Raw genomic sequence first — 18,001 nt, forward strand, 5'->3', positions numbered from 1 at the left:
AGACATAATTTCTTTCGCAAAATTCCATCTCAAGTGATCATAACTGATCATAAACCTTCTTTAAGACTTCAGTAATTAGTAGAAAACATTATCCTATCTACCTTCAAAGAAGCCATTAAATTCAACATTGCATCTTGAATTTTCTTGCCAATAACAAATCCATGGCATCAATGAAGCACCTTGGGAAGTATAAACTTAACTCTCATAGGATCTTTGCAATGAATTTATCATCACATTCAACATAGTACATGCACACCATTGGCATGGCCTAAGATATTTGTTTGAGGACTTAGGGAGTAATTTGATTCTACCCTTAGTAATTACTTTTTGGTATAAACCCATTTCTTGCATAGCAAAAGAGAAAATATCCTTATTGCATACCTCCCAAAGGGCTTTATAGACTTCTACTTGGATGCCATCTAGACATGAGGTTTTAATGGTCTTCAATTTCTTCATTACAAATAAAATCTCACCTTTAAAAAATGGGCAAGATAGTATTATGACTATACCTTTTGGTATAGCATTCTCCATTAGAGTTAAAAAATCATGCACTAGTTGCTTATCGTTGCGTCTAGACTTAGACTTGGGCTAGTTGCACTAATTGTGGTGGAGAGGTGGTCCATGAAGACCTTGGCTATAGAGCCATGATTGGCTTGTAGCGTCTCATTGTATCTTCAATGGCAACAATGAATCATGAATAAAGTTCCTCCTTGATTAGTAAAATTATTCTTAGAAAAGAGATTAACATGCAATGACCTTTGATCAGTTGAACTTTCAAGGCATAGTTTTATTGATAAGCTTGAACCCTTATTTGTAGAAATCAAGTATATTTCCATGTCTTGCCTTTTAGAATTGACTCATAGTGTCTCACTTATTTAACATTAACTAGATGTCAAAAGATTGGAATTGCATCAAGTGCCCCTATACAACATGTAGAGGAAAATGCATTGCATTGTTGTAATGATATGTCATGTAAGATTTAGTAATATATTTACTTTCTATATGCCTGTAGTTCTACATAAACTGAATTTGTAACATAGCTCAAAGAAAGAGTGTGATGGTTAATTTCCTTCACTTGAAATAGTTAAACTTAGTGCTTTCTTATGTTGCAAAGCTTGTGGAGCTTAGATTTAGACTTGTGAGGCTCTAGTTGTAGTTGGAGCTTGTCGAGTTTGTATCTACTGTGAGATAAGAGTCTTCCCAAGATTGGATTCAAGGTATTGTTTTGTCTATTCACTAGTAGTATTGATTAAAAAGGTGGACAACCATTGTGGATCTCTTGAGTTGCGATAACTCAATTTGGAAGCAAGATTGACGAGATATGCTTGGAAGGTTAGTGGCTATTGTCCTAGCTATTTTGGGAAGATTCAATTAGTTTATACACCCATTGTTTTTAAGTTTATGACCAATATATTGCAACCAATTTTTTTAAGTTAAGGAGAATTTACATACTCATTTTTAAAAGTTAGTGATCAATATACTATAACCATTAGACTTGGAAGATAGTCTTTGCTAGATGAAGTGTACAATGGACTTCTTTATGATATTTGCATGCATGCATCGATAACCATTGTTCAATTTGAAAGATAATCTTTGAAAGATGGTGTATAATGCACATGCATGCGCGTGTGTGTAAAACATAATGCAATTGATCATAATAACTATAGAAGTCAATCCAATGCCACTTGGGTCTTTTTAGCACCTATGCAATGGGGAAAAATTGGATGCTCCCATGGAGTCTAATTATTTTGATATTAGACTTGTCAATACAAGGCCCACTTCTCAACCTCATAAAAAATAATTCACATTAAAACAAGAGTCATATTCCCATTAATGTATATGGAAAAACTAAAATTGAAGGTATGCCCTTGATTTCAATGTTGAATAATGAGAACTTTTGAGGAACATATTTTCCTCCATGATTGTGAATTTCTCACTTAGATTCATTTTGTAGACATTGTACTTTTACGACCTATCTCTATGCTCTTAAAGAAATGAAATCTAAGTATTCCATTTGTTACTATAAAGGTCAACAATTGTCTACACATATAGTACATTGGTAAGCAAAAAAGTTGAATTGACTTCTTGGAAATCATCATTGCATGGTTAGAACACATTGTCTCCAAAAGGACCTTAGAAAGTAATATAAGATTCTTCTATTTGAGCAATTCAAAGCATCTTATTTAATGGCAACTTATTAGGTTCACCAATTAGTTTTCGTTAGCAAGAATATATATGAACATATGAATCAAATCAAAAGTGAAAATGTGTGGTTGTCATTTCACACATCAAAACGCGTGTTTGTGATGTTAAAGTGTATGTTGATGCTCACAAAAAGTCCAAGCTTAGTGTCTTGTGTCAAGAGAATTTTACCAAGATGTGTGCTCATTATTTTACACATCAGAACATGTGTTTGCGATGTTTAAGTGTATGTTGATGCGCACAAAAAGTCCAAGCTTAGTGTCTTGTCAAAAGAATTTTGGATTTACCAAGATTATACAAAAGCACTTGGTATGGCAAGATTGTCCACTAGGTGCTAAAAATATTTACTCTAGTCAAGAATAAAGGTAGCCATAAGACTACATCTAAAGCTAAGATACACACTGTAAGTGATTTTGTACTTCAACTTGGAGGGACATACATTTGTACTTTAAAAAAATAATACAAAGTAATTAATATTAGGAAAATATGTACATTGCCATATGAGGCAATCTTCAAGGTCACAAAAAAGGAAGATCTTAAACCTTAAAGATACCCTTGTAAAACACCCTAAAGGCTCTATAGCCATGTGTTGGGGGTAAAGGCACATGTGCCTAAACTGCTAATGTATTCATTACATTGATAGTACCTACAAACCTGTATACTGTAGGTAGTGAGCATTAGTATCACTTCATTCTTTATTCTTTTAATGACATTTGAATAATGGAAGGCTAGTGTAAAACATGCCTAGTTCGTGACACGTTTTAGTAGTCCATTAGGAGTTTGAACTAAAAGACGTTGCCTGGAACTCCCACAGAATGTCATAGGTTTTGTCGGTTAGCGAATCTCGAGTCTACCCCTATTAGGATCAACCTGAATCTTCCTGGGTTTCCAATGGTCAAGTCATTCTACAATCTTCTAGCGTCAATCTTCAGACGAACGATCTACTTTGCATAGAGCATCTAAATCAAGGTGGTCTCATTCTACAGTCTTTTAGCATCGGTCTTCAGACAAATGATCTAGTTTGTGTAGAGCATCTAAATCGAGGTGGTCTCATTCTATAGTCTTCTAGTGTCGGCAAACGATCTACTTTGTGTAGAGCATCTAAACCGTGGTGGTCTCATATCGCACTCGGTTCAAAGAGAATGGGAAATGAGAGGGATGCATCACTCGACCTCTCTACCCATAGGGTAAAGTCCCATTCCAGTCCCCTAAAATGATATGAGTCAAGGTTCTACTCTACATTATCTAAGGTCAACATGTCATCACGATTTGAATGTTGAGAAGCCTCCCAGTCCTTTGGGACCACCTTGCCGTAGGATGACGGACCCCTTGGGGGTTTCGCCCACTCGCTTTCCTTGATAGCTTTAGTTTTCTACTTACCTAAGGGCACATTAGTGGTAACACATACAAGCAGCTTCCTCAATTAACATGTTAGTCACATGTTCCTTTACTTAATTTTATGCACTGACATGAAAACAGATCAGAAAAATTCTTTGAAAGTAAACTTTATATTAAAATTTCAACTGAGATACAAATCCCACTGTCCATGGAATGATTCCCGCAATCCATAAGGATGCGTCTTATTTTTCTCCAGGTTTCCGTATTTGCACTAGTAACAGGGCCTTGCGATTCCTTCTCGAGTCATGTAGACCATATGAGTAGGACTCGGAGGCAGGGGATTTATAGCCATAGCCCCCATGACACCCAAGCATCCTCCTATGAATAGACGTTTCTATGGAGAGACCTCTCACAACATGTTCAGTCCATATTCCCGATGTGGCTATCAAAAACCCCCTTGGATAGGGTTGGCAGCTAGCTAAGGGTGCTCAACATGCCTTTCCTAGGTGTTTCAACCTGAATCCAATTTGAAAGATTTTCTTCTTATCAATTCCTTTGTTAGATGACTCCTTTTCGAAATAGGTGTTCCTAAGTACAAACACAAGCAGAAGTGCACAATATGTACTAGACAATTCTTTGTTCTCTCTACTGAAGGAAATTCCAATTTGATGCGATAGCATCTAGTCTTGACTTTATCCTTGTTATCGTCTGAGATTTCAAGAGATAGCCTAATTTAATTTTCTCATTCTTTTGAATGAAGGAGTATCCTTGCAATGTTGATTGCAATTTGGGACATTGGCTTCCCTACAATGAAACCCTATGTATTCATTTGAACTAGGGTTTGTCGCGTAATTCATATAGTTACTTAATGACTTTGAATTCCTTTCAGCTTCAAGCAAGATGGGCCTTGAGAAGAATCCTTCAACTCTTTAGGGTTTGAAATTCTTTCAACTTCCTAGGAACCCTGTGTATTCTATCACAAGTTCAATCTATGTTTTGTGAGATGTAATAGGATTTCCTATTATTTCAACCAAGCAAACGGATGCAGATGCATAAAATCTATCTGTCTTAATTGCAGTTTAATGTGTATTCTTGAAAATTTTCATATATATATTAGTATAAAATTTCCATGCAATTGATGTGCAATTTAACGGCTTCTAAGTGCAATCTTAATTGATCACCTAAGATGAATGCGATGAACAAAATTTTCCTAGTACGCTCATTATCTCGAAACATGCTCAATTAAGTTGCGATGATTAATGTAAACATTATTTTCTCCCACTTTATTTCCGTAATACAACGGGGTGCACTTGATTCATGAGAGATGCATTTCCCGTAGTTGCGGTCCCTTGGTTCGCGGTCCTATTGGTTGTGGTGGGAGTTTTAGCATTTGGAGAGATCTTTCGCTTCGGGACCATCATCTGCAAGTGGATTTGAGAGATAAAGAAGGAGGAATGGATTTGAGATGGGAGAGCAAAAGAGAATATGGCTTAGTCGAAGACTGAGATAGGGGGAATTGAGCTAACTCTCTTCCTCGTAGCCTCTCAGGGTAACTCCTCTCTCTCTCTCTCTCTCTCTCTCTCTCTCTCTCTCTCTCTCTCTCTCTCTCTCTCAAGCTCCTTCTCGCAGCCTCTTGGAGGGGTATCCTTATACCTCCCTCTCTCTACCTCTCTCTCGAAGCCTCTCGGGGTCTCCTTGTGCCTCTCTAACTGCTCCCCATGCCTCATATTTATAGCTAAACAAGAGAAGAACGGTTGTGGCTAAGAAGAAGAGCTCCTTATGAAGAGGATCTTGGAAAAATCAACAATTTGATGCTTAAATCACAATTTTGATAGTTCTGTTGGCTCTGGAAGGGGGGTAAAACCCCAAGACACTTGATTAGAAATCTTCCAAATCACTTCTTCTTTTCCTTGTTTGAAGTGCTGCTTATTGCCTGTAAATTGCGATCGCAGCGTGCGTGATTTTGTCAATCATTCTTTTTTTGTCTTAAATCAAGCTGAAAAACCACTTGCTTTTTTTACATGACATCATCTTCCAGAAATCTCCATAGCTTTTTAGGATATTTACAATAACTAATATCTAAAATATGATAGTTTTGCCCAAAAATCTAATATTTTTGGACCATCCATACTATACACATTAACACTAGTGATTAATATGGTTCATAACTCTTGTTCACGTTGTAACTTTTGTGAAGGGTGACTACAATCCTTATCAATCTGAGAAAAATGTGAGATTATGACTCTCGATCATTTTTTATATATTTTTAATTAAATAAAAATTGTTAATTATTAATGCTAGTTAGTTTTTACTTTAGTTAGTCCTTAGTTAGTAACCTTACTAACTTATTAATTGACTAACTAACTTTTGAACTAACCAACTACTTTTTAATTGCGTGGAAGTATTACAGCTGGTCACACATTGTGATTGTTGAAGTTCTCACATCCTGTGTCTCTTACTCTTGCTTACTGAAGCATCAGAGCGCACCGAAGTAGATCTAATAGAACGGCCTGATGGTGTCGATCAAGGCAGCTTCTAGTCCGCCATATCTCTAAATCGAGCCACTTGATCTAGAGACATATGCGTGAAGATCTACTGTAGCTCCTCCTCGCTCATCCCTCGACTCATCGTATTGATCTAAATATCCACAAAGGTCACCTGCACAGACAAAAATTGATGTTAACATAATCAATATAAATCATACAAAGCACGGTAATATAAATCTTAAAAAAAATAATCTTGTACCCTTATAAGCGATTCGTCAACAAATTGAGTAGGTGGATGCTTTAAGTATGAAGTACCCTATGGTCCCATGTCAATCTCCTGACACAACTCCGCAATGCACTGGAAGGTCGATAGACATGTCACCACAAAAGGATGAGTCCATCTTGTTCCCAAAGAATTCTTGGACTACTATATTTACATCATTGTTACCCAATTCTGGCTCCTCTACATGCTCCAAGATTTCGGTGGCCTCCACCCCTTGCAATATCGACCCCTCTATTTGCATACTGTCCTCATCTACACTTAGAACATCGCTTTGATCAATATACTCTCACACTTCGGGGAGTTGAAGGTATAACATACCACCATTGAGGTTGTCGGGGGTTTGGATAGAAAATTACGTGTTTAAAATCACGTACAAGAGAGATTTAACTTTTGTGACATGTACCATGTTGTAATATAATTACAAAATATATGAGTTCATGCACCTGTTCACAATGGACCAGCAACACAAACGTGTCGCACAAATTCATCTATTTTTTTTCTTTGAGAAATCCAAATGGATCTCGCTGAAATGTTGCTCCGGCTCCTTCAAGTACCACTTTGAACCACTGCACATCGAATAGGATCATGGAGAAGCTATGGTAATCCACCGTGATAATACTTTGCAAGTTTCCAAAATACTCAATCTCATCTATAACTGTGTTTGGATCCATTGCTCGTCGTTGGCTCTCTTGCTCGAACTTTGCCATGATACCACAATCTGTTGTGGAGCACATTTTGTCAGTACGCTCCATGCGGAAATGCCGTCCGTGCGACCACGTCGCACTATATATTTTGTACTGTAAATTGAAGCACTCAATTAATTGTCGCATATAAAATATAGATACAACAAACCCTAAATACGTAATCACCTTTGGACTACATTCCCTCGAGAATTCCCACTCCTCGGTTGAGACCTCCGCTCCTTCGCGAGGTGCTGCAGTCAAAGCTCCATGCAAACATCGCGTTGATATAAACCGTGGCATCTCCTCCGTGCCCTCGGGATATCGAATCGGTCGATGGCGCGTACTACATTGAAATTCAGATCGCGCTTCGTCCCGATTTTTCCTTGCTTGCTGGTACCTAGCGAGCCATGTCTCCATGGAGACATGGTGCAACATACAAAAGCGATTCACTTTCTCCTCCATTGCAGCATCCATTCTTTATTCTACCCCATTTCCAACCACCACATCTCCGGTTAGTCTATCATCGTCCTTCAGTGACCATAGCATACTGTTGTCTGAATCCACCATTGGTAGCCATTGTGAAATATACACTAACGCCTCAGACACCAACCAACCTTCAACCATGCTACCTTTTAGTTGAGCTCATTGTCACACAAAGCCTTTCAGGATTTTCATGAAGCGCTCCAAGAAGAACATCCATCGCGTATGGACAGGTCTAGCAATCTCCACTTCATCTACAAGATGCACAAAAAGGTAGATTTGTATCGTAAGCATGTTGGTAGGCAAGTATTTCTCAAACAGAGAGACCGTCTCCACTACTCCCCGCCTTGCAGATTCAATAGAGGATGTCTTAATCTCCTTCTGTGAGATCTATTGCACTAAAGTTGATAACCTGTAAATCACCCCACGTATTTCAGGAGTAAGACATCCTGCGATTGCGATAGGTAGTACAAACTGCCACAAACGAGGAAGCATTATGAACAATGACTACACTCCAAATAGCAAAATACGTAGGCCACTTAGAATCCATTCGTAGTAAAAACCTGATATATCTTATGCCAATCATGGGATTTTATCCCTGATAATTGGTCGTCTTTAGAAAACACGGACCTGAGAGAATACATCATACCCGTCGAAGTGCGGATAGACTTGACTATTTGCTTCACAATGTGCTCTTCTTTAGTGGACAAAACCCAAGGAGCGCAAGGTAGCTGCAAGCGACCATCAGCACTCGACTGCAGCCAAAGCACCTCCATCTTGTCTATCTCCTTCAAATCCATTTGTGCCCCTATAGTGTCTCTCTTTCCTGTGATGTGGTCCCATAGTAAGCTGCCCACGTTCTTAAAAATATGCATGGGATCCAACAAGTGGTTGATCTGTAAGTGGGTCCAATACGGAAACTCGTAGAAAACTGAGAACTATCGCATTCCGTTTGGATGTGACTCTATGTGGACCATTTTCAACTCGTACCGGCTTTGGGCATTCATACGTGCTGAAGGTCATCCAAGAAAACCTTTCCTGAGTTCATGACCCTCTGGCAAGAAAGCGGCGTATCCTTGATATATCATCTTCTTCATGGTTCGTGACCTTTTGGAGTCTAATTGTGGCCCACACAATGGACATGCATGATAACTTGAGGTAACTAGATTTGTTCCAACACCTCTATCCGATGAATACAAACTTGAATGAGCTACGATAGATATTACCAACGAGAACGGAAGCCTACTTACCTGAGCACTCTCTGAATCCCGAAAATTCATGCATGGTCCACATGAGAATGGCTTGACTGTCGACCATCGTGCTTGCTCATATCTTGCACGGTGACCTCCTCCTCCCACAAAATCTTAAGCTCATCGACTAATGGACGAAGATACACGTCCATATTTTTGAATTTATAGCGACCGGGAACGAGCAAGCTAAGGATGAGATGTCCTTTCTTCGTAGAAGGCCATGGAGGGATATTGTAGTTGACAAGGACTATAGGCCACACACTGTAAGAAGTTGAGCACAGACCGAATGGGTTCACACCATCCATAGCAAGACTGAGCCGAAGATTCCTTGGCTCTTGAGCAAAGCCTGGGAAGGTAGAGTCAATGTGGCTCCATGTGCATAAATCCATTGATATTTGTTGAACTCCATCTGTGGATCTATTCTGCGCATGCCACGTTGTCAAGCTCGCCATGTCAGATGTATGAAACATGTGGTTTATGCTCGGAATAAGCGAAAAGTGTCTAAGAACTTTTTGAGGGATGGTTTGCCTTGCAAGTCCTGTCGATACCTGTGAGTACCACACTTTGGACATGTCTCCATAGTCTCGTATTCTCCTCAAAACAGTATGCAATCATTGATACATGCATGGATGCTGTTGTAGTCCATGCCAAGCATTCGTAAAACATATTACGCATCATCACGAGACTCAGGCATGGTATTTGCAAGTGGTAATATATGATACTTCAGTAACCTGAAAAAAAATCATAAAACACCTTGAAAAAGCACAAATATTTTTTTATGATAGTGTCGAAAAGAAATCAACGAAGCGTACGTACAAGGTACCTGAACAACTCGGTCACGCTCGCATCACTCCACACCCGTATTTTGCTTGCACACTTAGGAGTGCAAGCAATGTCTTCAGGCGAGATACTCAGCACCCATCATATAATGGTATGGATGCTTCCTCTCTAAGCGGATCAGATGTCTCGACATCCATGGGCATCAATGCATTGATCATTGCCTCCATCTCAGGCTCCAAGACTGTAGAAAAGTCTGGAAGACTGCTTGTCTCCTCTAGTATTGACGATATAGATTGGGTAGTACCTTCCAAGTGGTGGATTGGCTTAGGCACTTCATCCATCGCACAACCACGAACTCTTCTAACTGGGTGCAAAGGGTGCACTCCTCCTTGGGACGAGACGTCACCTCCTTGGATAGAAAATTTACTAGCCATACTCAATGTTTTTGTATATGGTATTCAATTAGCTTGCGAATACAATACATGATTGATATACACTTTTCTTACCGTTTACTCAAAATCTGAGATCGCTTGATCAATGACCTCTGATTGAAACTCGCCGAAGCGTCATACGTGTTCTATAGACAATCAATGTTTTCATCTAATTGCCAGCTTACATTGAGAGCAAGGACATGGGATACACTGATTAAGATACGTTTCATGATCAAGAACAAGATCTTACCCTCTCTTTGTTTTTTATCCATTCACTCTCTTCTCTCCTTCCATCTCTCTCTCTTTTTCTCTTTCTTTATTATGTTGTATGTTTATTCCCTCTCTCTCGTTCCTTCTTTCTTTTTCTCTTCCTCTCCCTTTCTCATTTCCTTTAACAAAACATCTCTCTCTCTCTACTACCACTATCACTACAATAAACAAGAAAAGAAGAAAAAATAACAACAACAACAAACAAGAAAAGAAGAAGAAGAAAAAAAGCAACAACAACAATAACAACAACAACAACAAACAAGAAAACTAAACAACAATAAACAAGAAAATAAGAAGAAGAAGAAGAAAAAAAAAACAACAACAACAAACAAGAAAACTACTACTACTACTACTACTACTACTACTACTACTACTACTACTACGACTCTACCACTACCACTACTACAACAACAACAAACAAGAAAAGAAGAAATTAAACAACGACTACCACAACAACAACAAACAAGAAAAGAAGAAATTAAACAACAACAACTACTACTATCACTATCACTACCACTACTACTACGACTACCACAACAACAACAAACAAGAAAATAAGAAATTAAACAACAACAACTACCACTACCACTACCACTTTCACTACCACTACCACTACCACTACCACTACTACTACCACTACTATGACTACCACAACAACAACAAACAAGAAAAAGAGAAAAGAAGAAATAAAACAACAACAACAATAACAACAACAACAACTACTACTACCATTACTACTACTACAAATAAGAAAATAAGAAATTAAAGAACTACTACTACTACTACCACTACAAACAAGAAAAGAAATTAAAGAACAACTACTACTACCACTACTACAACAACAACTACTGCTACTACCACCACTACTACTACAAACAAGAAAATAAAAAATTAAAGAACTACTACTACTACCACTACAAACAAGAAAAGAAGAAATTAAAGAACTACTACTACTACTACTACTACTACTACTACAAACAAAAAAAGAAAAAATTAAAGAACATGATCTTACCCTCTCTTTGTTTTTTAGTCATTCATTCTCCTCTCTCCCTCCCTCTCTCTCTCTTTCTCTCTTTCTCTATTATGTTTAATATTTTCTCCCTCTCTCTCTCGTTTCCTTTCTCTCTCTCAAAAGAAAAGGAGAAAAAATAAAAACAGAGCAAGAGGGAACAATGCACTCAACGCAAAGGCCCGAGGATGGATTCGGCGGTTCCTCTTCGTGACGGCAACTCCTCTTCGCCCTCTATACACTTTCTCCTTTTCTTTGCAAACGGCGGCGGCGGCGGTGAGAAGCTTTCATTCTCCCTCTTTCTCTCTTTCTCTCCCTCTCCCTCTCAAACGCAAGATACAGTTCGCTCTCCCTTTCGCTCTCTCTTTCATTCGTTCGTGCAAAATGACGCGCTTGGGTTTCGGCCCGTGTTTTTTCGCATGAGTATTGTTGCTATTTGCGAGGCAAATAGCGACGCCACTAATTTACGTCGGAAATCGCCATCGCTATGCACCTATATCCTTGTAGTGGTGGTTACATGCTATTAGATGCTCCTTTTGGATGCCACAGTAAGAGCTTGAACAAGATATTGGGTCTCATGCTTTTGGATGTATGTCACATGTATCTTGGATGCTTGGATGCTACACCTTTGATGTATTGAGCTTCTTTCGATCATCTGGTATTCACTCTTCATTCTACTGGGAGCCTTCATGACATTTTGTATTTTACATAGAGCTTTAGATATTCACAGTTGAGCTTGAGCTTACTTTTACCAAGAGCGTGGGACACTTACTTCATGTACATGCTCTCTTGATATGTATTTGATGCAGTTACCCTATAGTGGGCTAATTCAATCACTTACTTTGGACCTGACACTTATGTCTGTTGATGTGTTGTCAGTGATATTTATATACTTCTGGGTTATCTATTGAGCTGTGCTTTAGTGGGTTATGCATTTGGTAGTTATTTTCTTTTACCCTGAGATCTTCTATGTACATGAGGTCTATGCCTACTGCATATATGATTATTGACACACTATAGTTGTGATAGCTTTTAGCCTCTTAAATGTATTGGTTGAAGCAACTCATGTACTTTTGTATGGAGGGGACTTCTATGTGCCCACTTAAATGAGTTTCATTCTATTTTTAGCTACTTATCTTTGCAAGGGATTGAATTTAAGGATAATATTCCTCCTTTATTCTTGTTGGTTACATTTCCTAAGTTATGGGACACATTCCGTATTGGCTAAAATTGTAGGATGTGAAGGGTGCACTTTTGAATTAAGAGGTTAACTGAAAGAACGTTGATGCTTGCCATGGTTCTCATGGTTTGACAGTCAAAGGTAATAATAGTAAAGTAGTAATAACTGCCGTGGGAGAGACTCTTAGAAGTCTCATTCTCAGTCATGTGGATAGTCTTGTAATCAATCTTGTGGCCATTAGTTAGCATTTATTGTGGGAAGCAAGGTCATATTCGTCCATAGAGACATAAAATGCGTGATGAAAAGTGTAAGGAAAAGAAAAAGGGTAAAGTCCATGAAAAGAATGATGATTAGTGCATTGTCTCTAACAAGTACATTTTCAAGATTGAAGAGATTAATGTCATGCACATTGATTTTGATGATCATTACATACTTGCATTTTCTTCTCTTGATGTTTCACAATTGAATGATGCCTCTTTCATCTATGCTCAGTGATTGGTTGATTGATTTAGGGGGTTCATTTCATATTATCCCTCATCAAGAGCGGTTCCACTCCTATCATAACATGATGAGATTTATCAGATTGGGTAATGACTTGGCCATGAAAGCTAAAGTTTTTGAGAAATGCCTTGGTCCATAGGCTCGGAAGGTCATATATAGCTATGTTGTTTTTCATGAGGAGAAAACACATAAATAGTATGAGCAGGTCGTTGAGGTATGTAGGGTGATCTTTTAGGAGGAGGCTCCTATTATTGTACAGCTAGCTAGATAGCTAGCGAAAACTGATACTTGAGTGGTCCATGACCATGATGTTAGATATGAAGTACAGGCTCCATAGCATGTTTTGCGGTAGTCTACTAGCGATAGATGTCAGCTTGCTCAATTTGTATCCTTTATGCATTACGTTATGGTAATAGATGCTGGTGAGCCTCTTATCTATGATGAAGCCATGCACAAAGGTGATAGTCACTCTTAGGAGAGGGACATCTAGTCAAAGTATGACTCCCTATAGAAAAATCATGCATGGGACTTGGTTCCTTTACCTAGGAAAAAAACATGCTTTACCATATTGGTAGATGTATAAGTTGAAGAGTACTCCTAGATGCCCTAAGCTAGCCTATAAGGCCAAATTGTTTGCTAAGGATTTTAAGCAAGAGCATGCTATCGACTTTGATGAAGTCTTCTCTCCTGTAGTCAAGATAACTTCCCTACGCTTGGTGTTGGCTTTGCTTGTGCAGTTAGATTGGATCTCTATTAGATGGATGCCAAGACAGCTTTCTTATATGGGAACTTGCATAATGAAATTTAAATGTGGCAGCCTAAGGGCTTTGAGGAAAAAGGTAGGGAACACATAGTGTGTAAGTTGAGAAAGAGCCTTTATAGCCTTAAGCCAACACCTAGGAATGGTACCACAACTTTGATGCCTTCATGCATTCACAGGGATATACCTATAGTAGTAATATGGATCCATATTTATACATGAAGAAGGCCTATGATGGTAGTCTTATGATTTTGGTACTCTATTGGATGATATATTGATTGCTGGGAGCACTCACGATGAGTTGGATACCTTAAAAGGTCAGCTCAAGAAAAGCTTTGAGATGAAGGAGATTGGACATGTCTCATATATTCTTAGGATGCCCATCATGCATGATCACTCTAAAGGGCTCCTTTACTTATCGCACAAGGAGTACATTTGGAATATCCTAGGGTTGTCCTTTACCTTCTCATGTGAAGATTAGTGAGGTCGATTGTCTATAGTTTCATGGACACAAGGCCAAGATTCCTTAGGCATCCACAAAGGGTAGTTTGATGTATGCCATGATAGCCACTCGTCTTGACATAGCATTTGTAGTAGGAGCTGTAGCACACTATATAGCTACACCGGACAAGCAACATTGGGATGCCATGAAGGATATTGTGAGGTACCTTAAAGACACTATAGACATATGCATATGTTATGGTGGCTAGGATTCATGAGTCATGGTATACTGACTTTGATTATGCAAGTCATGCACACATTAGGAAATCCAACTCTACCTATGTCTTTATCTTTACTAGAGGTGTTGTTTCTTGGATGTCCATGGTGCAAAAATGCATGGCCCTAGGCCATTTGAATAAGGAAAGGCAAGTCACACATTGTAACTATTGGAGTTCCTATATCCTGTGTCTCTTGCTTCTTTCACAATAGCTCTTGTTTCCACTAGTGTACTTCCACCCAAGACTTCTTCCTTTACCGTATTAAGACCTTTTAGAGCAAGTAAAGATTCACCCTTAAAATTTTGCCACTTGTTTAGAGGAATAAGTGGTGCATAAATAAGATCTTGCATAAAAGGTCTCTTTGAATCTTTCATAAAAGGAAAATTGAGACTAAACAATATCTATTTTGGGACACTCCAAAAATTAAAAAGATTTGGAGGCAAGTTTAGACCTAGTTAAAACAAGCTTGATTTTTCAAATAGTATGACGCCAAGCTGATCCTTTTTGGAGATAAAGGCACCAAAGATGAGTACTCTTGGAGCTACTTGAATGTGCTCAGAGCTATAGTGGTGTAAGAGGTTTGAAGACTAAAAAATGATAAATCTTTGGCAGGATGTGCATTTTGATTCAATAAGGAAAAACCATAATCCAACAAAAAATAATTGATCTAACTTTAAATGTACAATAGCAAGTACTAGCAGAAGCACAAAAATGAATATATAGACAACCGAAGGTCTTTTAATTGTCTAAGTAAAAGTGCAATTTTCTACATCAACTATTAGATATATTTTTTGTGACCATAAATCGACGAAGGAAATTTTGAGGAGTTGCAAGGCACAGCAAGCGAAGATAATAATAAATTGGGAAATATGGTAATGAGGTATTAGATTGCATTGTGCGATGGAGATACCATTAAGGTAAGACTGGGTAGTGGCATAAGCTTGTGGAAAATGAGAAGGTGAAAGAAAAACCATCCTTGTGTAGACGACAGGACTTAGGTAAGTATGGACAGTGGAATAAGCTTATGGAGAATTAGAAGGTGAAGGCGGGAATGAGAAGGTGAAGGCAAGTGGCCCAACGATCTAGGAGGAGATGAAAAGGTATTGTGAGGTGAATGGAGGACAATAATTTGGTGTTATGAAAATGAGGCAAGTAGGCTACATTCAACTTTGACACTTAGTTGGTAGGTTTGGGTGGTTGCATGAGCTAATATTGTGTAGGGGTATGAAGAAGGACCATGGTGAAAGGGGCCTTTTGTGTGTCTGGGGAAAGGGTGGGAGGGTTGGTGGCTTTGTCACACGACAGGTGTCTTGGTGGGTCCAAGTTTCCCAGAATGGAGATCAGCGACGAGCCCGTGTAAATTGGCCCTAGACACACTGGACTGCCTGGCAATCTGGCTGAGAGCGAGGGTACGTTCTCTGAGGCGGAGGCCCAAGGACCCCGTCATGACGGAACGGAGGCGCTCCTCGACGGCGTCTCTCGTAACGGGGCAGTGGTAGTCCGGCGTCAGGCGGGCGGCGGCCTGCCACGTGTCGGCCAGGAAGCGGAGGTTGGTGTTCTGCTCGGCGATGAGCGGGAGGCCGATCATGGGCACGCCGGCGTCCAGGGCCTCGGTGGTGGAGTTCCAGCCGCAGTGCGTCACGAAGGCTCCCACGGCGGGGTGGCCCAGGACGTCCAGCTGCGGGGCCCATGATACTATCAGGCCCCTGCCACGCGTCCGCTCCTGGAAGCCCTCGGGCAGCGCTCCGGCGGCGGGCAGCCCGCCGAGAGAACCCGGGCGTATGACCCACAGAAAGGCCTGCCCGGACGCCTCCAGCCCCAGGGCCAGCTCGCGGACGGTTTCGGCCTCCAGTGTGGCCAGGCTGCCGAACGAGAGGTACACCACCGAGCGCTCCGGCCTGGTGTGAAGCCACCCCAGGCACGCAGCGTCCTCCTCCTCCGTCCCCGTCAGCCTGCTCGGCAGGCTCGTCGTGGCCACCAGCGGGCCGACAGCCTCTATCCTCACCCCGGCCTGTCTCAGGACGTCTATGGCTTCCCCTTCCAGCTCGTAGAACGTGTTCACCAGCACCCTGTCCGCCTCCTTGCACCGCTCAAACGCTTGCAAAATGAACTCCCTAAATTCGGCACTATCCCTTACCAGCATGAATGGTAGATCCTTCAAGCACAGAGGCGGCAGTCCTGGGATGAAATCCACCGTCTCCTCTGCTTCCGGGGAACCTAAACAGCATACAAAGCCATTAACTCCATTGATATACTCTGGCGGCTTCACAGGTTCTCTAGCAGATCTATTCAACACTAATGGATCATGTACTGCTCATGTACATGTATGCAGTATGTATGTACCTAGCTTCACTGGTAAGGCATGGCCTCTCGCAGGTACCTCCGAGAAGTGCAGCCCGATGGAGAACACTGCTGCAGAGAGCGTCCAGATCTCTACCCGAGCTAAGCCGAACTGCAGAGCCACATCGTGAGTCCATGGAAGGAAGCCCTCCGTGAAGATGCAGGAAGGGGGGCTGAGCTTGCTGTCAGGTAAGAAAAGCCTGCGGAGGAGGCCCTCGAGGCTTGTCCGCAGGGGAGGTGTAGAGTCGCGCAGGAAGTCTCGCGGGGGTTTAGGTTCGGTCTCGGGTTTCCTGCCTTCTGCGTCGGCCTGGGTATCGCCGCCCGGCTTGGCGGGGGGCAGGAGGGCATCGAGCTCCCGCATGATCTCGAACCGGATGGACGGCCCGGATTGATCGAAGGAGGCGGAGGAGGAGGAGGGGCCGTGGATGAAGGTGACATGGACGCCATTGGAGGCCAGGTAGTGCGCGATGGAGAGATAGGGGTTGAGGTGACCCTTCACTGGGAGTGGGAAGAACACAACGTGTGGCTGAACTGCTTCTTCTGCGTCTTCTTCTTTCCATCCGGGAGCCATGGCTAGGCCTAATAATTGTGAGGCGCGTGATTCAGAATGATTCCCAACTTTTGTAGGTAGAAAGGAAGACGGGTCACGGCTGACCTTATCGTGGCAAACTTGCACTCTCTCACTGGTTGGTGCGCTTGTAGCCTTGCTTGTATAACGCCACCCTGGTACGAGTTACTAGAGTCTATCACCCATGCACATTGCACACGACTCTTGGGACTTGTAGCCTTAGTGCTATGATACACTCGAGGTAAAATTTGTTTCCATGGGTCTTGATATTTTATATTTTATTTTATTTTACTATTATATTATTTTAGTTATAGGTTCGGAAAGCCTCAAACTTTTAGAGGGTTTTCCGAACCTATTTCTTTTTTCAAACCTCATTTTTTAAATCAAAACTTTTTCTTTTCCTCTTTTTAAATATTATTTTAGGTATAGGTTCGGAAAACCCCGAACTTTCAGAGGGCCTCTTGAACTTACCTCCTTTTCCGAACCTCCATTTTTTAATCGAAACCCTTTCCCCTCCTCTTTTTCTCACTTGCAATATCTCATTTTCTTTTCCCCTTCCCTTTTTTCATTAAAGCCTTCTCTCTCCTCTCACCTCTCTTTTTTAAATTAAAACCCCTTCCCCTCTCTCTCACTTATAATCTCTCTTTTTCTTTTCCCTATCCATTTTTTAATTAAATTCTTCCCCTCTTGTCCCTCTCTTTCATGTGTAGGACTAAGTTCT

At 40.7% G+C, this 18,001-nt stretch overlaps 1 protein-coding gene across 1 annotated transcript; it reads right to left on the reverse strand.

The window, feature by feature from the left end:
* Positions 1–15,213: 15,213 nt before the first annotated feature.
* On the reverse strand, positions 15,214–17,367 carry LOC148026909 (7-deoxyloganetin glucosyltransferase-like). The gene is made up of 2 exons (XM_087691431.1): positions 16,716–17,367; positions 15,214–16,589 (listed from the first exon to the last, which is right to left on the reverse strand). The coding sequence occupies exons 1-2, from the start codon at positions 17,281–17,283 to the stop codon at positions 15,667–15,669; spliced, it is 1,491 nt and encodes a 496-aa protein (XP_087547557.1). The 5' UTR covers positions 17,284–17,367; the 3' UTR covers positions 15,214–15,666.
* Positions 17,368–18,001: the final 634 nt, after the last annotated feature.

Source organism: Lygodium microphyllum, chromosome 13 (genome assembly GCF_053477565.2).
Source record: "Lygodium microphyllum isolate KBCC chromosome 13, Lygodium_microphyllum_v1.1.10, whole genome shotgun sequence".
NCBI lineage: Eukaryota > Viridiplantae > Streptophyta > Polypodiopsida > Schizaeales > Lygodiaceae > Lygodium > Lygodium microphyllum.